The 24,556-nt window shown below is 37.5% G+C and overlaps 1 protein-coding gene across 14 annotated transcripts in view; it reads left to right on the forward strand.

Moving 5' to 3' along the window:
* NBEA (neurobeachin) overlaps positions 1-24,556 on the forward strand; it is a 664,613-nt gene that overhangs the window by 540,368 nt on the left and 99,689 nt on the right. For all 14 annotated transcript variants that reach the window (XM_032880041.1, XM_032880043.1, XM_032880047.1 and 11 more), the window contains 3 exons: positions 9,160-9,277; positions 9,605-9,707; positions 15,602-15,717. In XM_032880041.1, coding sequence (XP_032735932.1) covers positions 9,160-9,277; positions 9,605-9,707; positions 15,602-15,717 — 337 coding nt within the window. The remainder of the gene's footprint in view (positions 1-9,159; positions 9,278-9,604; positions 9,708-15,601; positions 15,718-24,556) is intronic.

The raw sequence follows: 24,556 nt of genomic DNA on the forward strand, positions 1-24,556 counted from the left end.
GCAGACCATGAATTACGGGAGGTGAAGGATTCCTCTCCTCTTACTCACCATCAGCTCATGAAGGTCTCTGCTCAATGAAAGTCACTGAAAGTAAATAAAATTGATACATCATGAGGACAGGCTTGGTAGAAAAGGGCTGGCCTCCTCACCAATAGACAGGAAGAGAAGGTAGGAAGAAGCCTTCTGAGAATGGTCACTACCGATGGTGGTAGCTCCATGTCCCAAACAGCTGGGCTTTCTCATGAGAGCTTAGCTCTGTGATTCTGGAGAATTTCTAGGGTTCCAGCTGCCACTAAGGAAAAAGAGCTGTGACTTGTCAGCTTAGTACAAGTTTGTTTACTGTGGTCTGGTTTTTCTGCTGCCTTGCTGGCAATGTTGTGTGTCTCTGTGTGTCTGTGTCTGATGGGCAGTAATTGTAACTTAGATTTGTCTAGCACTTCCTGTGTGCCAGGCACTATACCAAGCATTTTTTAAAAGATTTATTCCGTTGAATTCTCACGATCACCCTGTGTGGTAAGGTATTATTTCCCCCAAATCATAAGTAAACTAAAGAATCGAAAAGTAACTAACTTACCTTAGCTCTCACAGCTAGTAAGAAAGACAGACCCTCGTGTGACTTTAAATCTAGGATAGGCAGATATGTGCATTGATGAATTACAACAAAAGCAAGGTTATTAAATAAAAAGCTCTCTATGGATGGGCTGCCTAAATTTCCCCCAGTTGGAGGATGTTGCAGTCCTGCAACATATGGATAATAGCTGTGTTTATGAATATTTAACCTCAGAACTATAGGAGTAATAGGATCTATTGTTTCATTTTCATTGAGAATATATTTTCTGTAATTCCTCATTTTGCCAAATTAATTTCTTCAGCATTTTCGCTTACTTCAGAGTTAAGCCATTTACAGTTTGCCCCATTTTCAATTTTATATTACCAAATTATTTCTTTTCATCAGGAAAAAATTCACAAAAAGATTTGAGTCTGTGATCAGTGTATCAGTCTGTACTAGATACTATCGATTATGCTGCCTGCCCTTGACAGTTTTATTTGATGATTATTTTCATTATTAATTGGGCAAGAGGCTAAAGTGAGGCTAAACTATTTGAAGATTTCTTTATTCTTTATTCTCTTTACTGGTCTATTGCAATTGTCCCTCCCCCCCTTTTTTTCTTCTTACTTATTGTGTAAAAAAACCTCACAGGACTATATACCACCTAATATTGTATGTCAGCTACACTTCAATATAAAAATCTGCCCTGCACAAGTTTAAGTTTATATCTAAATCTTGTCGTAAGTTCCAAGATATCTTTTTAGAAGATATAATATCCCACATGTTCCAAATAATGCTATTTTAAAGTAAAATGTTGTATCACTGTTTCATGAAGGGGAGATAGCTAATAAGTGACTTCGAAAGGCCAAAGAAGCCTTAAGACTGAAGAAAAAGGCCAACAATTCAGCTTCCTGAGAAATGGTTTCTCAAGGAAGCTTTCGGAGAGTGTCCTGGGCAGCCCCAAGAGGACTAGATCTGCAACCCCACAACCCTCTAAGACCTGTTTTTATAGCCCTAGAGGCTGGGAGTACCTGGTTAGGGACCACCCAGGAGGAGAATCTTTAAGAATAGGTGCATATGTGATAGTCATATCTCCAGTGTAGATCAAGAACGTTAAGCCCCTGAGAGGTACTTAAGGGTGTGGTTAAACAAAAAGAATGTGGGTGGGGGGCTGCTCTCAGGAAGGTTTCAGGTCACAGGATGGTCATCTGGGGGCATTTCTCCGAATGGGTTAGTCTCGTTCACATAGTCACTTTTCAGATGGATTCAGTGCAATCAAATCTATCCAATAAACTAGTGATTTGATTACTGTCATCACCCATTTTAAAATACACGAATAATAAGGGGCGCCTGGGTGGCTCAGTCGGTTACAATACATGAATCCTCTTTTTTCAAATGGACATTTTATGTAATTCCTCTTTCTCTTTGAGCTCATATTTTCATTTGATTCCCTCCCCAAAATTTATCTAAGATATCTTATTCTTGAAAGCCTTTTATTACTTACAATATTATATGAATCTGCAGAAAGTATATACATTTATGAATTAGAGTTTTAATTTTTAAATTTCTAAGATCAAAGAATTTTAAATATTTAACACTTATATTCTAGAATAAATTATTATAAATAACATCAGCTTACAACCATAGAAGAACATAAACATATTATGAACTTTGGAAAATAATTATTAAACACAAAAATAAAATGCTGTTGGAAATTCATCTCTGATTGAGATGAACGTTTAATATATCCACATATGGATATCGCTAGGACAATACTAGGATCGATATTACAGCTCCTCCTAGTTTTCTTTTTTGTACATATGTTGGAAAATCTTGTTCACAGAAATCAATAGGATATTGCAGTTTTATTATAGTAGTGTTATAATTTTTTGTACTGCTTCTAAGTTGTATGCTAAAAATCACCCAGTGATCTGTAATCAAAAATTACTTTTAATTATCTCTCCATTGTCAGCTCCATTAGATCCAACTTCACTCTTTGAAAGTGAATCGAGAAATCATGTGATTTGCAAAAGGATTTTTAAAAAATCTGGTCATTGAGGATATCTGCTTTTCAACCTCTCTGTCAGTATTTTAACTTACCCTTATTCGAGGCTCTTCCCCCTCAACAGATCTCAGACCTCAGGCAGTATACCAGAGAGGGCCTTCTCCACAACATTTTTTTTTTTTTTAAATAGGAAAGGACAATGGGGAGAAACGATATGAGAAAGAGAACCTGTACTTCCCTGATAGGCTCAGTCTTAGCCAGATAGATTTCAAGAAGTTGAGAATCTGGGGACGCCTGGGTGCCTCAGTAGGTTAAGCATCTGCCTTCGGCTCAGGTCATGATCCCCCTGGGATCCAGCCTGGAGTCAGGCTCCCTGCTCAGCGGGGAGCCTGCTTCTCCCACTGCCTACCCTGGCTTGTGCTCTCTCACTCTCTCTCTCAAATAAATAAATAAAATCCTAAAAAGAAAAAAATGTGGATTTGGACATTTATTCTGTTAAATCGTGTGTACCTAACTTATCTCTTGGAAGGTTATTGCATTGCCCATTGAGAAGAGGCTGTTCCGTTGTGTTTCTCTGTCAGTCCTTCCATGCATGTCTGATGATTTCTTATCTCTCCTACTTCTCCATGCCTTTAATGAGGAAATAGCATCACCAAGACATTGTGGTGGAAACAGAGGGGAGAGTATCCGTTAGAGGTCTCACTGTCACTGCCGCTCCCCACGCCCTCACCCCTTGTGCCCCCACAGCAGTTAGCAGTCCAAGATGATCTTGCGCTCGGTCCGTTGTAGAAAGCAAGCTTCCTCCGTCTTGTGATACGGCTTTACTTCCAGGCTTTAGAATTCTCTCCATTCAGCTGGCGGATGGGAAAAGAACATGCACCATCACGTAGAAATGTAAACCTGCAATTACGTATGAACTATTCCATCTTGAATATATCTGTTATAGCCCACATCACTGAACACGTATACGGAATTACGAAAAATAATGGGGACTTGTAACTTTACATCGTACTAAACCCCTTTAATTAAGCTGCAAGTGCCAGTCGGGTAGATATGACGACCTCACGAACGCTGGAAAGGGCATGTCTATCCAGCCTTCCGCAACATTTTCATCAATTCTTAACAGAAAATAAAACCTGCAGCAAAATTTAGGTCTTTTGTATTCAAAAAAGAAAGTATTTGTAGTATTTGTTCTAACAGATGTTTTTGATGATTGGAGGTCAGCACAGATACCACTAAACAAGTACTTTTTTAGGGTGCACAATATTCGCTGCCTTAAAAGCGGGGAGAAAAGAGAAAACTGATTTGACAGCCGTATACATGTTTCTGACAACATATACATGTCTGATACACATGAGTGCACAGCAACCCGATTTTTCTTCAACAGGATCATCAAATAATCTGTGTTAAGCACACATTTGGGTGAGATGGCTTACAAGGGCTCTCTATTACATTTGTTTTATAAATTGCTTCCTGAGCACCTCAGAGTCTAAGTGAGAAGAGCAGACCTCAGGGTATGAGGCAGCATGAACTCTTTCTCCCTTCACTTCTTTTGGATGGTAAGCAGGTGGCTCAATCTGGTTCAGTGGTCAGTTAAGAAAAAAACCACAAAGTTCCCTAAGATTTGGGATCAAGATGCTCTCATATTCTTGTTTATGACCTATATGACGTCCTAAAAATTACATTTATTCAATTTTCATAAAACAAAACTGAATTGGGGTAGTTAGTGTCTGTTGATTAGATTTTATAGTACATTAAATAATTTGGAGAAGCAGGCAAGGACAGACCAGATGATACAGGAAGGCTGATTTAGGAAAGAAAACAAAAGCCACAAACCTCAAACAGAGATGAAAGTACATACGTGGTATAGAAAGACATCGGGGGCTGTGATGAAGAACTTCAAGAGTTATTATGGCAGGTCCTGAAACTTATGGAACATAATGTAACTAGTAAAAGTATAAATAAAATACAATCAGTTTTACAGTCTGAGGTCATATTTCAGACCTGGGCTTGAGGCCCAAATTTTTATAGAAACGTGCTGTAAACTCAATATGTAACCAACTATAAATGATATTTCTTTACATTTCTGAAATGCATACAAACTGATTAAACCCTTCATCACTTGCCTGAAGTAGTATCTTAACAAGTCATTCTGCCTCCGGTCCCAGAACCTTTTACCACAGCTTCCGCGTACCACACAGCGTTGTGTCATAAAAATCGCACTAGGGTACCCTCTGCTGAGTGTGCAGGCTTTCTCATTGCCCACAAGCTGGGAAGAGCAATGGAGATTGTGGTGTAGTCTAAGGGTGCTCATGGTAATGAAAACATACCAGAATGCCAGTGTTTTATCTCGATAGTACATCATTGTTTCCATTTTATTTTCCATTCTGTCTGTAGGAATTTCATGACAAAAAATTTTGTTGCTTACCAGAAATAAAACTGATGTTCAAGAAGGGTGCCAGGTGATATTCTGTGAATTCTGTGAATTCTGTGATATTCTGATATCCACCTCAGTACACATTTTTTTTTAAGTGAGAGATGTCCGTGTATAAACTGAAGTCAAAATACTGCAGCCTAAAGAGTTTCCCTAATCCCTCAAGCGTGAAGGACTCCTTTTTGTGAGGGAGCGTGGTCTTTCAGGATGGGGTATAACTGAGTCTAGGGTTCCCCAAGAGTGAAAATTAGACTACCACAGAAGAGAAACCAGTCATCCTATTTTGTTTTTTTTCGGAACTTAACTAAATCTCATGTCAGGAGAGATGCTTGGTGGGTTCCACCATGAAGATAGTACCTGAGACTTCTGTGGGCCAAACTAGAAAGCTTTTCCAGCTCAGCCAAGAAGTCAGAAATGCCCAGACATTGTAAGATTTCTTTGCGGCCTTCCCCATATTTGTTATCTCTGTCCATTTTCCTTAGTGATTTATTCAACAAACAAATGTGTATGGAGCACCCAGACGCTAGGCACTGTTTTAGGCACTATGTATTGAGCCGTAAATGCGACAGACAGAGTCCCGTTCTCTTAAAACTTTCACATGACAGGGGGGAGGACAGAGAAAAAAAATAAAAATAAAAATAAATAAGTGCTATGCAAAGAATTAAAATAGTGACACAATAGAAGAGACAGTAGAGGTTAGCTGTGGTGATTCCACACTGCTTGCCTGGAAAGGCACCTCACACGAGGGCATATAAAAATGTTTAAATACAGTATTTTAGGAGAGTTTTATCGCATATGCAGTTTTGACGGGAATGAGAAGGGAAAGCAGGAGGTGGTTTGTTATAAAAAAAGAAGAGGACTCTAGGCTCTCGTGGATTTCCTGGCAGGGAATTATGACCAGTTTAGAGCATTATCTTTTATCAGCCTGTCATTAAGGATTTCAAAAGCTTAAATATAACATAGGTTACTGTAAAATAATTAGGCAGATTTTTTATAAAGTTGTAAGTAGTTATGTATATAAATAATTTTTCTTCCCACAGTCCCTGTGGTAAGGGCCGCACACTTACTCAGATGATCCTGCCCTTACTCAAAATAGCTTTGTACCTTTGGATCTGTCTTTTGGAATTTGCTTCCAAATTCCCGTTTACTAGCTACTAGCAAAATAATTTTCGTTTAGCTTTATTCTCCTTTTACTTTTTGGCTCCAGGCTTTCCTGAGTTCCTCTGACTATCTCAGTTTCCTTTTTTTCTTGCTCCTGAGGGACCCTGAGGACTGTCATGGCCCCAGCTGGAGGGAGAACTGTCAGTCTGGATCCATCAGGAGAGGAAAACCACATAGCAACTTAAACAGGGAAAGTGTAAAATGAATAATCATAAATTATACCAGGAGATTAGAGTACAGAGAATGGTTAGTAAGAAACAAAAAGAACTCTAAGGATTCTAAGAAGGGTATTGGAAAGGAGCAGCCTCTACCCTTAGAGCTGTTGCTGAACCCAAGGAAGCAGCCCCCCAGGCCTCCCTGGGGAAGGCGGGGCTGTAGGTCACTGAAGGATGGAGAAGGCACTCCAGGGCTCTGCTGGGGTACTTGCTGGAGCTCTGCGCTCCAGAACTTTACAGAAATCTACCCTCGAGGGAGTCGTTGAAACTGTCCATGGGAGGGGTTCTTACCCGAGGCACTCTGCTACAAAATTGCCCAGGGCAGAGGGAATCACAGGAAAAACCTTCAAGTGACTGGGTGCTGTTGGCTATCACCCGCTGCAGGGGCCGGGCCCTGGAGAAGCCCCAGGTGAGTGAGCTCGCCAGCACCAGGATCGAAAACCCCTTTGTCCGCCATGCAGTGTCTCTTCAGTGTCCTTTCAGACAAAGCTTAACATCATGCCAGTTAGCAAAGCAAAAACAAAGGGTATGGATTTATTTTCAGAGAACGAGCAATTAAGGGTGAACGTGGGCCTGGAAAACAATCAAGTGATAACCGGCAAAGTTGGTGAGACCAACTTTGGGGTTACAGGGAGTGCTTAAGGAGTCAGACTAACTCCTGCATGTTTGCATGTGTTTGTGAACTACCTGCCTGCTAGAAGTAAAATAATGGAAAGGAATACAGACCAAATATACATCGCATCATTCCCAAAGAGGAAGAGAAGTAAACATGTGAGTGAAGGGTGTGTGTGTGTGTGTGTGTGTGTGTGTGTCTTTTGTCTCCATCCTCCTGGCACAGCGGCTTTCCTAGAAAGGTGCCAACACAGCTTTCGTGAAAAGCTGTCTCCTTTTTCCTGAGATGGTACTAATTGTACTGTTTGGGTTTTCAAAAGACCTTAATAGTTATATTTTTTAGCAAAGTAATGGTCATGTGGAAGATTGTTTTTGTTGTTTGGGGTGTTTTATTTGTCTTAAAATTTTCCCTACTTGACAAAAAAAGTTATCAATCTTGTATCAGTACTCTTTCCATTAAAAAGAAAATTATACTAGTCTGTGAAATTCAAGTGTGGAGAACATTGCACCAAACTAAGAATTTATTGATATAAATTGTGGCAAGTCACTATAACCCGTTTGTGAAATGTATAGTTTTACATTTAGAAGTCAAAGCAACAGTTGTCGCTTTATGCTCAACCATAAAGATCTATAAACTTATAAACAGGACTTAAATAATAACTAAGGCCATGCACTTAAGGTTCATTGTCTCTGCTTAGACTAACCAATAATAGTAATATTATCACTGTTTTCCAGATGATGAAAATCAGATGGAGTTAAATAATTTTTCCAAGGTCCTATAACTGCTGCATAGCAGAGCCAAGATTTCAATAGGAGTCTGCCTGGCTTCAAAACATATCAGGATTTAAATAGATGTCTAACTGCCTCCAAAACTTTCTAGCATCTAGGGAAAGACAAAACTGAATTAAGGAGTTAGAAAATGGAATTTTCAAAATATGCAAGACTAAAGGATCACATTTTTTTCTAGAGAAAAGAAATGTAAAAAGGGAATTCATAACTTGTTTGCAAAGCTAAAGGAATATCATGCACGTAGAATTCAACCAGTTTTGATTTCACGGAAGCAAATGTAAATGTAGTAGATTATATATAGTAATGCAAGTAGAAATGTGTTTTGTGTAGTGACTATACATCAGTGTATCAGGAGGGAATACATTTGTTGCATTTTTGACTGCAGTGCCTTTATCAAGTATGGACTTAGCTGCATCGTGTAACAGGAAGTGCAGATGTGGGGGTTGCTGAGCGTTGTTTCACTAACTCAGTATTCAGGCCAACCTCCCTACAATTCCCTTGGCTTTAGTCTCATGGTTATACAATTGCTGCTACAGTTTCTGCCATTATATCTCCACCCAAGAAAGAAGGGAAAAAGAGTGTGCCAGCTACGAATAACTCATTTGATCAGCTGATACATCCCTAAGTGACTCTGGTTTTGTTCTCATTAGCCAGTTTTGTGTCAGATGTCCTCACCTCTAGTTTCAAGGGAATTCGAGAAAGCATGCCTTCGCCATGATTGGGTTAGACTGTGGTTCAGACAGATTGGCCCCAGGACCAAATTCAGGCCCCCCTTGTTGTTATAAATAAAGTTTTATTGGAACACAGCCACACCCATTCATTTATATATTGTCTGTGACTGCTTTCACTCTATAATGGCAAAGTTGAGTAGTTGTGGTAGGGACCATATGGCTTTTAAAATCTAAAAATATTTGCTATTTGTCCTTTTACCAAAAATACTTGCTACCCCTGCCACAGACCAACCATGATCCATTGACTGGCATAGACCACATGGATGCTGGGGCTAACTGAGCTTCCATTAAGCGAGGATGAAGGAACAAAACAAATGTTGGAAAAGAACCAACAGCATATGTCAGCTTACCTTGTCCAACTGATTATATACTAGACAAAAATAGAATATATTTTCTGTTTTAAGTCACAGGGTGACTTTGAACATATAATTTTTCTGCTCCTTCATTTCTTCATGAGGCAACTAAGAAAATTTAGAAAGGTAGAAATTTTGCAAATACTGTAAACAGAATCAAATGATTGACAGTGTTGTGATCTATCATGAATTCAGGAAGGTAATCCCTAATTTACTGACTTTTATACAGTACTGTCTAAGATATTGTCAGGCTAAGTCTTAGACACACATTTTACTGATTGACACTTCCCTTTAAACGATTTATTTTAGGTTCTTGCGTACACTGAAGGACTTCATGGAAAATGGATGTTCAGCGAGATACGAGCTGTATTTTCAAGACGTTATCTTCTACAAAACACTGCTTTGGAAGTATTTATGGCAAACCGAAGTAAGACCCCTTAAGTATTTGGAAATAAATGTGCTCATATTTGGATGTTATTTATTTACATGGTGTGATACAGTCTTCATTTTTCCCTGCTATATTTCTCTCTTTGATATGCCCTCATTAAAACAAAAATAAAAGTAAAAGTTAATTTGCTTAATTAAAAATATTAATCCTAGATTTCTCATGGATAAAGTTATACAGAAAGCTGATTTTCCATGAAGATTCATTACCTCTACAAATAAATCATGAGAGGCACTTGAAAATGATTTCTGAAATTGATGGTTAGCTCTCCTGTGGTTTTCTAAATCATGTTTTTTCTTCTTACCACAGCCTCGGTTATGTTTAATTTCCCTGACCAAGCAACAGTAAAAAAAGTTGTCTATAGTTTGCCTCGGGTTGGAGTAGGGACCAGCTATGGTTTGCCACAAGCCAGGTAATTATATCATATTACACGTTATCTGTGGTTCGTTAACATACTTTAATCTCAATATGACAAATATAAATAAGGTTATACCATTATAATTATTTTGAGAACCAAGAAATTTTTCTCTGTAAGCCATTTGTACGGAAAGAGATTAGCTATTTTAAGAATGACAGAATAGTTTGTGTATAGGTTTCTTTAACACATATATACATGAGAAAGCAAAAAAGTTGATTGCATATCATAGCTAGCATATAATTAACACATTTTTGCTTAACATCTTACAAAAAATATGCCAAAAGCTTCATGGTATTTGTGATTAAATTTTCTTTAGTCACATGTAAGTTGTTTTTGTAAATGCTATGTATACATGCTTCTTTATGAAAATGAGAATTTATGGAGATTAATAGTCGTGAATGATGAGGTGCTTTTAGCCATTTCCTAAATCTTTCATCCTATTATTTTAAAATATCATTTGAAATCTTATTTTATTGAAAGATACTGATCTAATAGATAACACAGTCAGTAATTATGTGTATCACTAAATTCAGTTAATCAAGTAACTGAATACCTGTCTAAAAATGGCTTAAACAAAAGGATGTTTTGCTGTTCGAGTCTTACTTTATAAAAGGTCTGGAGTTAAGGAGTTGCCGGTCCTGGCTCAGAGGTTCAGTGATGTGAGGAGCCTCAGTTGACTTCATATTCACAAAATCACCACTAGTGCTCCAGACACCACAGTTTCACCAAATGCATTAGGTGGGGAAAAGGCACAAAGGATTTCTCATTGAACTTCTATGTTTTAGGAAAGAATATATTTGTCAGATGCCTCCCACGTCTTTATCTCAGGTCCCCTCAGCCTGAATGAGGTCACCTTTCTGTCCTTAAAACAATCACTGCCAAAGCAGAGTGAGTTGACTGACTTTGGCCAATCATCCCCTGGGTAGGACTCAGGGTAAACTATACTCTGAACTCCTTGCCACCTCCTACTTGAACAAAATAGGTTTCCTGGTGGCAAGAAAGAAAGAACCCAGCTTTGGACAAAAAACCAACAGTGTCTTCTTCTGCATGGCCCACTGTGTTCATGGGAATTATTGCAGAGCCCAGCATGGAGGGAAAGAAAAACTAATCTTTGTCCATCTTCCCTTAAACAGGCTACCGACATTTAAAAGACATGGACTGTGTCTTATTTCTCTTTCTTCCAAAGCACCTAGCACAGTGCCTAATTGCTGAGGTGCTTTCTAGGTGCTACTCAGCTGGAGCTACCTTCCATCTCAGTGCACCGGCTCTCGTATTAAGCTCACAGTGTAAGACCAGTTCACTGACATGTATGTACATGCTAGGCTATTTACTAGGAGAATGACAAGATTAAATTAAGACGTTAGTGGATAATGAAGAAGTACTTCTGTAGAATACAGGTCAAAGGAAAAAATGCATTTAATCTATCAAAAAAAAAAAAGAAAATGAGGTTAGTTTTGCCAGACTTGTTTTTACCGAATCGAAGCTAACGCATGTAATGACTGCTTCCTTTCCCAAGTGCTTTCAAACTGTTTGTTTAATTGTCAATGCAAGAATTTTTCCAGGAATTGACATTAAGAACTGACAAATAAATTTCATCCTTTTTTTTTTTTTTTTTTTAATGATCTTCTGCCTCATGACATCTTTCTCAATGATCATGGTTCTTCAGAGATTACCAGTAGGGGTTTCTCAATGATGTGTATAAGTTTCTTCCGTGCTTTTGGACTTGTCTGGACCTGGGTGCATTTAAAACAACTGGAAGCTCTTGTATTCTCTCCCTTATCTATTATGAGTATAATTCCCTTTTAAGCACCTTTGGTCTCCCTTTGGCTGTTGGAAGATTATCCTTCTTGATTGAAAAACTGGAAACAAAATAGATGTTTAGTAGTTTGGGGTTTGCTGTGGCTTCAAACAACCATTCTATCTTAAACCCCTCTGGTCCTTTGTTCCCCTCCACACCCCAAAGTCTCAACTCATTCTTAGTTTCCTAATGATACTCTCAGAAGTTCAATTTTATGTATTTCCTGTGATATATAACCTTGGAAGCAGCAGATGGGGGAAGGAGAAACACTGAATCTAGGCTGAGTCCTGCCCCTTACTGGCTGGGTAACACTAACAGAGCCTGGTACTTGGAAAGAAACTCAATTCATATTAGTGGAAAGGATGAAGAACACTGGGCAAGAGGAATGACACTTTCATCTGCTATAAAATGGAGGCGGTATCCCTGAAAAGAGATGTTTTGTGAATGTCTTGAGATCATAAAGTGAAGACATTTTGTAAACTATTAACACATACACTCTGTACATGTATATGCAACACATACACACAGATACAGATAAGGAGGGAGGTGGGTGGGAGGGTAGGTAAATAGATCTATGCACACACTCCCATAAATACGTGTGTGCGTGATATGTAAGTCCTGTTATATTTAGAGAATTGTCAAAGAGAAGGGACGATGTCTGGATCCTACCAGTGGAAGCCTCCCAGCTGAGAGTATCATAGTGGAATCAACAAGAGCTTCGTTCTCTGTTTTGTTTTCTTGACATTGGGTTTTAGCAGTTTAAACAGAGTTTATCAGACTCTACGGAACTTACTCTAAACTAAATCTGTAAGATTTATAAACAAAAAATAGTTTACCAAATTCAAAGGCAGGTATACTGCTTGAATAATTGACTTCGTGTATCATTTAAGCCACTTCTTGGGCAAGCCCACCAAAGAGATCACATTACAAATCCGATTGTTGCTTTTTGTTCTTTCTTTCTTTCTTTTTGGTTTATAAACAATAAAAACTAATTTCTTGACATTCTGGAGGCTGGGAAGTCTAAGATCAAGATGCCAGCAATTTGGGGGTCTGACCAGAACCTGCTTCCTGGTTCACAGATGGCCATTTTGTCCCCATGTCCTCACATGGCAAAAGGGAGCTCTTTGCCCTTAATTCTTAAAACAACCACATTCCTAAAACAATGTGATTCGTATCCCATTTTACAGAGAAGAAAACTTTGATTTAGATAAGTTGCTTATCTTGCCCAAGATCATAGCTCATTCTCAATTTCTATCCTGTGTCATCCGTCACAGTTTCCTATGTTGGTCATAAGAATAACACCTTCACCCCTGCACAATGATGGAAAAATACTGGCAAAAATATGTCCATATTCTAGATTCCATGTTGATTATCAGTGTTTGGTTCATGTATTTTTCTATTCAGATGGTACAAGCAATTAACTTTGGATTTAATCAGATTCTTCACTTACTAGGGATACACCTGGTTGTATCCATAGGATTGGTGATTTTAAATGGTCACCTTTTGTTATGGTACATAATAGATTTTATTCTCAGGAGGGCAATTTTGCCTTCACCTTATCCCCTGCTTCTAAAAGCATCCTACTATAGCTCCAATCATACCAGCCGTCCTCATTCCACTATCTAAAGTTGTTATGGGTTATTTGGGAAAGCCCTATTGATTTACTGTTTTCCATTTTTCTTCTTCATGTGGTTGAGTTATTTAATTTTTTATCATCACCTTTCTCTTCAGCCATTTTTTTCTTTCAGGGTGACCAGTAATTCAAGTCATGTAGTATCAAGAGCCCACTATATACTAAGCATTGCTAAGTGCTCAGCATATAACAATAAGTAAAACAAGGCTCCTGCTCTCAATGAGTTTATAGTGGGAAACACGGAGCAGTAAATAGGAAAAGCTAATCCTTTCCCCAGACCTGCTTTTCTCAATTCATTTCCCATGGCCACATTCCTCCTCACAGTCACATACTCTAAGAGTGACGTAATAACTTTCCCCCATAATTTCTGTTATTTATACTTGATAGGATTTGTTTGATTTTTGATCTGGTGGTGTTTTTGATGGTCAGAATTATTTCCAGATCAGCAATTTTCTTCTTTAATTGTTTGGGTTCAAAATGTCAACAAAAGAATTTGAAACTTTGTATATGCATTGCTTTTAGCAGACTTACCTGAGCATGCCACAGGTAAAAATTTTAGTCAGACGATTGAGAATATTATTATAATAGTAATACTGTGCAAATTAGACTAGGCATACAATTACAATAGTAGCACAATGAAAACTGGACTAAGCATAGCTTATTAATTCCTTGATAATTCAGAGACTAGCTTAGCATGTTGCCATGACAACATCAGGATCAGGGCTAAAATTTATAACATAAAATAGTTGTGTGAGTGGAAGTATAGCTGGGAAGATTTTGAATATCGGTACCAGTATGGATCAAAATCTGGAAGCACTGTGAAAATCATATTGCAAATTAATTGAGGAATGTACTGAACTTTTAGAATTGAGGTATGAAACATATAAACCATTTGCCATTGCACTGAAGTGAATCATTAAACTCATACAGTTCCTTTGGAGTCAGTAGGAGTCAAATATATGTTGCTAAGAAAGTTCTGCAAAAATGTCAATATTTTAAACATTGAGTTACACCTAATTATTCTGAAACTCTTAATTCAGATTTAAATTTGAGATAAAAAGTTCCTTTCCATCCCTCCTTTTCTTCAGCTAACACATATTTTAACTCCTACTATGGTAGGAGATGGTACCTATTGGGATTCCATGTGAATAAAAAATTTGATACTAATACATGAAACAGAAATAGTCTTAAGTCTGCAGTTCCCAAACTGAGCATGAAGGAAGCCTGGGATGTCACAGTGAATTCACAGGGTGCTGCAGGGCAATTCTTCCTTTTCAAGGAAACACAGCAGCATCTCTCAGTGCACAGACAATTAGCTGGAGTTAGTTCTACGTTTCAACAGTAGATAGCACTGCACTCTTTCCAGTGACGTCTTAGCTTTGTGAACCAGTTTTGGGGAGTTGCTCTGATAAGAAACAAGAGCTGCATGAAACTCCAAGTGGAACAGGGGATGAAGGTGGTGGGGTCCAATGTGACTCTGAGGCTTCAGAAGCTCTGCGGTGTCCAGCAGGGGCACACAGCCCTTTAGTAAGTCGTCGTGGTTATTTAAGAATAAAGTAAAAATACTGTTTTTCTTTCAGTTTAGGAGTATTTTCAAACAGCTACTGAGTTGTTAAGACTTAAGTATTATTTAGATATAACTAATTAATAAACAGAACTTTTGGGTGTTTCTCCTGGCCTCCGGACAATATGAAAAATTCCCGACACACTAAGGGTCTAATGAATTGAAAAAGTTTAGGAACCTTTGCCATAGGTAATGATCATTCTAGAAACTCAGTAGCTTTATCATACTTTTACAAATAGAGTGCACTTTCATTTCTTAGATAAACACAGAGAAACTTAAAACGTTCATCATTTACACAAACTGTCCTGATTTTATTCCCTTAAGCTATTCCCGTGTCCCTCCTTCAGGATTCATATGTTTTCAAAGTTCCCAGCTTGTAGTTTATATCATGAGAGGGCTATGTGTGGTGTGGATAGAGGCTGTACACAGATGCACACTCTGTGTGTGGGGGGGCAGTGGTAAGGGGTAGAAGTGACCGCCGTGATTATATGAAGTTTCAGTCAAATGCTTGCAAGATGGTACCTGACTACCTACACCTACTTAGCTTATTAGCATGGAAAAGATTTGCTTAGTGTTGAAAACCTGCTTAATTATCTTGAGTGTAGTTTTACCTTTTCATTCTTGTTGACTTATAAAATACCCATTTGCAACCATATTATACAAATAGGTGTTTTCATAGTGGTTTATCCTGGGTCTCTAAATGTATCTTTTCTATAGTAAAATTTTTGAGGATTGCTAATATCTGCAATTAAGATGTATTTTAAATTTCCCTAAGGATAAACCATAAATTACTTTAAATGGATTGATATTAAACCAATGTGTTAGTTAATATTGATTTTTAAAAGTCATTACTTAAAAGAGACTACGTTTGTTATGGTTTGCTTAATTGCTAGGAGGATATCACTGGCCACTCCTCGACAGCTTTATAAATCTTCCAACATGACTCAGCGCTGGCAAAGAAGGGAAATTTCCAACTTCGAATATTTGATGTTCCTTAACACTATAGCAGGTAAGACATCTCATTCTTTCATTTCATAATATGTTTGTGTTCATCAAAATCATCAGTAATATGACTTGATGGAATACATTTTTTTTCCTTGGAATTCAAATATGGCATTACAATAAATATCGAAGCACTCATATTAAATGTTATCAGAAACTTCACAGACTGGTACTGAGGCTTTAGATGCATTTGTTGTTGAAGAGGCTTTTCCTTGCTCTCCTTTTGCCATTTCCTTTGCTGACAGCTTTGTCTGAAGGTTTATTAGAGTCAACAAACCATTGCCAGAAAGTGTCTGGAAATAATAATGGGAAAATGTAATTTCCCTACTTTGTCATTCTCAGCAATAGCAGCTAGACGGGAGAATAACAACAGGATTCTGCCTAGTACAGATGTCACCTGGATTATGGCATGATTGGGTTACAGGATCTTTTTTTCTTAAAATCTTCAAATAAAAATATAAAATCAGATTGGATTTCTAAATGATGAGTAACTGCCATCAACCTCAGCAGTACCATGCTTGTAAATTAGAAGAAGGCAGTGGCTTTGTTTTTCTGCTAAATCACAGGCTGTCAGTGGTTAAACATGTTTATGAGATTTAAGTATCTCTTTCTTTTTTTCCTAAATTAAGCTCCAGAAGCCCTTCTTGTTGAATTACAAGAAGTTTACTTCTATAAATCAGGCTCTACAAAAACTTTTTGGAATCAGATGAATTGAAGTAACTACATAAATACACATGCTTCCCTTTGGTTATTGTTCTGTTATGAATAAAGGCTCAGAAGCATGAATTTAGAGCCATGTTCTCTGAATAATTGCTTAAAAGGATAAGTGTGTAATAGCACTCTTTAAATCGATCATATATGTGTGAATATGGATGCTTTAGGGATATGCATATTAAATATGGGAGATACAGATGTGTATTAGATAGGCAGGAGCACGCAATTTGTGAACAAAAAGGGATAAAAGAGTTGTTGGAAATGGTTTTGCACTTTAATCACTTAAAACATTGCAATGTTAATGCCTTTGCTAATAGGATACTAGAGGTACAACCAAAGGATTATTGCATAAATTTTAATTTTAGTATTTATTAGTATTTATTTAGTATTTATTTTATGCACACATATATATATACACACGTATCTTTATGATATTCCCATCACATATTTCGTATATATCGGTGTGTATATATATATATATATATCAGTGTACATGATGTTTATATCTTAAAGAAACCTATTTACTCCCTCAAAGACACAGGAAATGGGTTATACTGTTTAATTAGCATTTCTTACATGGATAGAGTGAACTTAAATATCCAAAATGTAAAAAACTTCATTAGCATATTCAGCTAAGAGCGTAATGTAGCAGAAAGAAGCTTCAGCGCCAAAGAGAAGAAAGACAGAATCTCAGATGTGCCAACTTTGTCCTAGAGCACAGGTGGAATGTCAAGTTTTGACCCCATCTTGGACTTCAGTCTTTCCATAACCATATTTAATATGTTCACCTCTGTCATAATAAGTGGTATGTTTGGTCTTCTATCACCTCATTTTATATTATTGTTTTTAAAATTTTTCCTTGTTTTTATATTTTGTTTTTCTTTAGCCTTATACATTTTTGCCCACTTTGTTAGTGATTTAGAATGTAGACATCTTGTTATTAATTCTCCTAGAGACAGGTTTAAATTTTTTAAACCCTCTAAAGTATATTTCTCTTCTTTTTGAACTCAAAAACAAATCAACATTGAATTCTCAACTTTAATTCAATTTAGTCCTCATTCATTGCCTACCTCTGTCAATATGATTTACTACACAGGATCCATATTCTTATTAAACTCTTACTTTTTGGAGTCCATATATTTTGCATATTATGAAGGATTTCAAACCCTATTTAAATTTTCTTCCTGTTAGTGCAGTATATTACTTTCAGCTACATGGCTCTTTACCTGATTTTTAGGATAATGTTCTCTTTCCAGTCTTCTGCAGTATTTTTCCATATTCGATATGTTAGGCTTTTGTGTTATCCTCAAGAAATATAGCAATGCTCATTGTCTACCATGTGTCATAGATGGTCATATGGTTTTTTCCTTGGCTGTGCTAACTGCTTGGAGCTGTCCTATGTAAAACTGGAAGATGAGGGTCAGACTTACTCACGGCTCAGTTTCCAGTGGAGCCGGCATTCATATTAAGCTGTTCTGCTTGTCCAAGGTGGGATTCTCGCCGTCTTTCTGGTTGGAATGTGGTCCAGTTCATTGTATTAAAGGACTCTTCTGGGTTCTGTCCTTCCCCACTACATTTTACTGATGTCCGATGTACTTTACAGTGTGGTACAGTACCACCTACAGCCACTGTCTGCCGTAGGCCTGTTGCTTTCTGGGAGCTTCTCCATCAAGCTGGGAAAGATTGCAGTGTGGAGAGAGTTGTATAACATTGTGATCCTTTCTGAAAGCTACACCTGGGCAAGACAGACACTGTTGTTTCATTTTGTTTTTGTGGTTGAGACAGTCTTTGGGTCTCGGAGCTAGAGCATGCAGGTCATAAGGGGTATTTAAGTGCCATTCTACTCTCTTTTGAATCATTGGGGTCTGTTTTATTTGATGACACAAAGAATGTAGAGGCCACTGGCTTTTTTTTAAAAGACTTTAATAGGCTTCTCCTTTACAGTGATTGTAACTAAACATTAAAGTCTGTCTGTTGTAGACAGTGGATTAAAAAGAAGTATAAAATTGGGACTAGGAACGCAGAGCACTTACAACTGGATGGGTAAATGAAATATACATAAATAAGAGAGCATTTTAAGAGCTGATATTAAGTGCTGAGTAAGAGCTATAAATAATGAATGCTGTGAGAGCTAAGTAGAGTGGAGGAATTTTAAATATGTGTTTGTCTAGGCAGGGAAAAAAAGAGCAGAGCTTTACAAATTTCTGCCAGTCGGATATGTGATGTGTTCAGTGGACATGAGAATCATATCTTGGCTGGAACAGAGAATAAGAAGAGATAATATTGGAGCTATCGGGAAGAGCCAGATTGTTAAGAGCCTGATCTTAGAATCTTAGGAGTCAGTGTGATTTTGGAGTAGAAGGGGATGCAGTGTGGAGTTTTAGGAAAATTAAGCCGGTAACTGTGTATGGCCTGAGCCAGAAATGAGATAGTCTAAAGTTGGGAGAGCTGTTGATAGGAGAATTTGACAGGTCTCCAGATACGAAGTCAATTTATTCCATTCTTTTAGTAAATAGTTACTGAACACACACTCTGGTGCTGACACTGCAGGGAAAACTAAAGTATGGTTTCTCCCTTTGGAGAGAGCAGTGTAGTCAGCAAAACACCTGTGCACACCAGCAATCCCAGGAGAAGTGATCATTATTAGAATGGGAGAATCTACAAAGCCATTTGGAGTCACAATTCTAGACGGCGTTACTTATAACTAAGAGATCAGGAAAAGCTCCTCATGGACAACGCTTAAATTGGAAAATGTAGTATGAGAAAGAATTCAGTGGAAAGTCAACAGAGGGCATTCCAAGAGAAAAGAAGACGTGGGGTGAAGAGCTGGGTTAGGGTAGTGGCAGCAGGTATGGCAAAAAGAGAATGAAAGAGAGAGGGAAAGAGAAGTGCATGACTCCGTATACAGTGTCATTATACAAAAAGTAGAAAACACAGTGCGGTGTTCTAGTTCAGTGGTTGACAAGTGTGGCCCCCTGACCAGCAGTGTCAGCGTCACTTGTCCTCAGCCTCCTCCTCAACCCTACTGACTCAGAAACCCCGGGAGTGGGGCCCAGCTCTCTGCGCGCTTCAGCAAGCCTTCTAGATGGTTTTGATGCATATGCAGTTTGAGCACCATTGCCCTAGCCATTTAAGGCCTGATTATCAGAACAATATTTGCATATAAAGACAGTTGGAACGTTCAAGAGGGCATGCTGTTATGTGCCATTAACAGTCCTAAAAGTTTACAGAATTGGGAGATGGGCTGAGCGAGTCTACTCAAGGGGGAGCCTTGTAGAAAAGCTGGGCTTTGAATTAGCTCTTCAAGGATTTTGTCTACGTTAATGATGATCCAGGCAACGTGAACCCTGATACAGAAATAGAAGGACAGTTGGAAAGAGTTACGAATGTCAATATCCTAAGGAACCCTCTGTGGATATATCCCTGCCAGTTCTTCCCTGGCCATCGTTCTGAAATTTTAAGTACGAGTGCCATATTATATTGCGCACCAGCACTGAGGGTTTAGGTGATGGTTTTATAGAGAAGCTTCACTAAAGAGAAATTGAACCCCAGGATTGTACAGCAAAGGCCTCAGCAGGTCCCACAGGGACCCAGGAGCTAGGATATCTCTTCAGAGTCGTCTTGCCTTGAAGCAAGGGGGCCAGGCCTTCATTACCTCCTCCACACTACTGTCACTGGATGCAGGCTCCTGGGAAGGAGACAGACCCTGGTGAGGGGGCTTTCTTCTGACAACGGCAACTCCTGGGGAAGAACTTAGCTGAGTATCACCAGCCACAAGACTGCAACATGGTCACCAACCCAGCATCCAGGATACTCGTGGTTCCCAGAATCACCTGGAGGGCTTGCTGCAGCACAGATCGTTGGGCCCCATGCCCACAGGTTCTGACTCAGTAGGTTGAGGGTAGGGCTCAAGAATTTGAATTTCTGACAAATCCCCAGGTGATGCTGATGCCACTGGTCTAGGGTCCCCACTTTGAGGACCACTGCACTGTATCTATATTCTTTAGAAGACATACCTAAAAATAATCGTATTAATCTTCTATAGCACTCACACCTTCTATGGCACTGTATGTATCACGTGTCTGTATTACATTTATGGTGATGTGGCCTTAGCATTTTATATCTGTATTTCTTTCTTTCTTTTTTTCTTTCTTTTTTTTTTTTTTAAGATTTTATTTATTTGACACAGAGAGAGAGAGACAGTGAGAGAAAGAACACAAGCAGGGGGAGTGGGAGAGGTAGAAGGCTCCTGCTGAGCAGGAAACCCGATGCAAAGCTCCATTCCAGGACCCTGGGATCATGACCTTAGCCAAAGGCAGACGCCTAACGACTGAGCCACCCAGGCGCCCCTTATGTCTGTTTTTCATCTTTCTAATGAGATTACGATAACGCTACAGAGAAAAAAGAAAAAGTTTTGCCAAGTAAATACCCCTCAAATTGAACTGATTTAATATTTAGGGTTTGCAAGTGTTGTGCTTGATTGTGTGATCTATTATGTGAATTTACTAGAATTGCTAGATGAGAGATTCTTTACATTTCCTGGATTAAAGAGAAGGGTTACAGAATGGGAATCTGGAAAGAAGAAACAATCTTTCTTGGCTTCACATTTTTAAAAATACAGGCTAATGTCACTTAGTAAATCTACATTTTCTGTAAAAAAAAAAAAATTGGTTCCTGTCTTACACTTTCAGACTTCCTTTTTCTCCAAAATATTATTTTAACATGAAATACAAAGTACATTTATGCCCCATTTCTTGCTCTCCATTGTTTTGAGGTCCATCATACTTGGCCAATTTTGCTATTCTTCTTTTTAGATGCTTTTAAAAATGAGACTCTGTATAATACATATAACAGCAGTGTCTTAGTATTGATGCATTATTAGATTTTCTTAGACCTTCATGTGATATATGTATATGTACATAATTACATATAAATAAACAAACATTTTATTTTATATAGGTGAGTTTTGTAAAACTACTTTACATAGTAAAAGAAGTTTATCAAAAATTCAGAAAGCATACTGTTTCTAAAAGACACCTAAAAGCCCATACATATTTTCATGGCCTTTGAGTTCCATGGCCTACTTATAAATTTAATAAATACTCACTATAGAAAATTGGAAATATGGGGGGGGGGGCGCCTGAGTGGCTCAGTGGGTTAAAGCCTCTGCCTTCGGCTCAGGTCATGATCCCAGGGTCCTAGGATCGAGCCCCGCATCGGGCTCTCTGTTCAGCAAGGAGCCTGCTTCCTCCTCTCTTTCTCTGTCTGCCTCTCTGCCTACTTGTGTCTGTCAAATAAATAAATAAAATCTTTAAAAAAAGAAAAGAAAAAGAAAATTGGAAATATGGGATAGAGTAATTAAAAGATTAACTTACTCATAAGCCTAGCAGTGTATACATCCCATTTAACAGTGTTGGTGGTTTTTCTCCTTTTCCTATGTGTCCTATCTCATTGGGAACTTGCTACACTTATAGGTTCAGATTCTTCTTTTTCAATTTCATTAAATATTCTTGGAAGACATGATTTTTAAAACTGCATGAAAGTCTAGCTCAGGACTCTGGAATAATCTATGTAACTATTATTGAAACCCATGCCTTTTTTTATTTTCAAAGAACTTAAGTTTTGGAAGATTTATGATGTAGAATAATTTTTTTTTCTTTTTCTTCTTCTTCTTCTTCTTCTTCTTCTTCTTCTTCTTCTCCTTCTTCTTCTTCTTCTTTTACATATAGAAGAAGTTTAATGATGCTTAGAGTTCAAATAAAAATGTGGCTTCAATCTCTAATTCCTGGCGTTGACCCAGTTTCTGTTCATTGTGTGCTGAAAAATACAACCTATGCCTCATTTTATACCTTATTAGATACTGCCATGAACAAGACATTAAAATCTGGCATTCTTGCATTTATGAAAATAGCAGAGTGATTGCTTACATAGCTTTGTGTAAATGATTCCGTTAGGTCTGCGAATTAAGGTTTTCGAGTTGTGTTTCATATGATCAGCTAATGAATTCAGCACAACTTCCCCAACCCCAACCTTTTTCTCCTGTTTAGCATTTTCCACTTTTTTTACTCTGTGATGTACAAGCCCTCCCTGGTTAATTATGTATATATTTAGCTACTGCATGTGTTGGGCTTATTATTGTCATCTAATTAGATGTAACTTGAACTGCTTGCTTCTAGAAAAATCATTAAAAATTCTTTCCTAATGACCTAGAGATGACAAAATGTCTGTAAAGTGTGAAGAAGCAGACAAGCACAGGAACATCGCTCTTAAAGAGTGTTAATCCAGATGCTGCAATCATCTAATTAAACAATATTTTGCTGTCATTAACATTTTCACCAAGGAATTGCAGTTATAATTTCTTTGTCAGCTGTCTCTAGATCACTTTAACTTCAAAACTAAAGTGCCATATAAAAACATTAAATTGGATGGTTTAATTAAAAAGTTTTTTTTTAAATGAAGAAACAGATCCAGTGTTTCTGAGATCTCATTTACTGTGCTTCACTTTTATTGTTTGAGTAGATTAGTGTCATAGGCTTGCAATATTTAATATTCATCTTCTAAGATAAAACCTTATAAGCATAGTTAGGTTAAAGAAAAAAAAAATCGTCACTTACCACTGCTGGAAAAGGATAGAACCCTACCAATTACGGCACAAGGTTACTTACTAAACTTCAAATTATCCTTAAAAAAAAAAAAAAAACAAAACCATAAAACATAAAAAACAAAAAACAGAACAGAACAGGTGATAAATAGGTACCTCCAAGTAACAGGTATTACTTTGGAAATATTTCACTTCTTTTCCTAATTTAGTAAACAGTCATTTTTTTGTTCATTTCACAAAGATGTTCAGTAAAATAATTAAGAAACAATGCTAAATCCTGAATTAAAAATCTGAAGTACCATTTATTCTTTTTCATCCATGTGATTTTTAAATACATTGTGCATTTTTAATTTAAATAAAAAATTTATATCGATGATCCATAGAGTAAAGGTTTTATGTGAAAATTTTTATTTAAAGAAGTTTGGCTATATGTAAGCACACTGATTTATAAAATTTCTTCTGTTTATTAGAATTTAAATGGTGCTATCAACTTTAGTAATTTAAATATTGCTAAATTTTTGTTAGAATTTATTTTGAAGGAAACTTCCATAGATTAGTAAAAGTGAATTGCAAAAAATGTAGGACGGAGCAATTGCCATAAGCTGTAACTGATGTCATCAATCAATTTTGTGTGTGTGTTTTAAAGATGATGGTTTCTTTCTTTGCCTGTTTTGCAGAAATACCATTATATCGTTTCCTATATTAGAAAGTCACTTTTTTTAAGAAGCTGGTGTCTTCAAATATGGTCTCTATTTTTATGCTGTTTGTATTTATATGATACATTTAAGTACTAAGTCAATATAAATGGGCTTTTTATTTATTTTATTTTGATAGGTTTTTTTCCTTAGTCTCTATGGAATTAAACCTTATCAGAAAATTTAAAAACAATTATGGTATCTCATTTTCAGCTATTTTATTCCTATAAGTAATATAAATATATGTTACAGAAATAATAACAACATTATTCTATAAAAATACACTTATCTACCAGAAGACCTATTTTTCATTGAAACCTACAGAATTTTTTTTTTAAGATTTTATTTATTTATTTGACAGACAGAGATCACAAGTAGGCAGAGAAGCAAGCAGAGAGGAAGGGAAGCAGCCTCCCTGCTGAGCAGAGAGCCCGATGTGGGGCTTGATCCCAGGACTCTGGGATCATGACCTGAGCCAAAGGCAGAGGCTTTAACCCACTGAGCCACCAGGCACCCCGAAACCTACAGATTTTTAAGTAGAATGGTAAGCCAGAAAATGACAGGGCCCTAAAAATGCCATGGGCCCAGTTTGAATCCCAGAAATAGCTCTGCCTAGCCAATCTGGACTCTCTGTATCCATACATATATAGAAAAAAAAAATGCCGAGAGTCATCAAGCATCCTAGGCTGACATATATGTAGCTATCAGTTATACATTCCAAATTTTAGAATTTTATACTTTGTACTCTACAGTGATACTGCTTTACCAGAACATTCTCATGCACAAGACCTTAATAAAGATTCCGAACTTGTGTTTTTTCTTATCAGTCTGAATCT

Source organism: Lontra canadensis, unplaced genomic scaffold, assembly GCF_010015895.1.
Source record: "Lontra canadensis isolate GAN:19392208 unplaced genomic scaffold, GSC_riverotter_1.0 scaffold67, whole genome shotgun sequence".
Lineage (NCBI taxonomy): Eukaryota > Metazoa > Chordata > Mammalia > Carnivora > Mustelidae > Lontra > Lontra canadensis.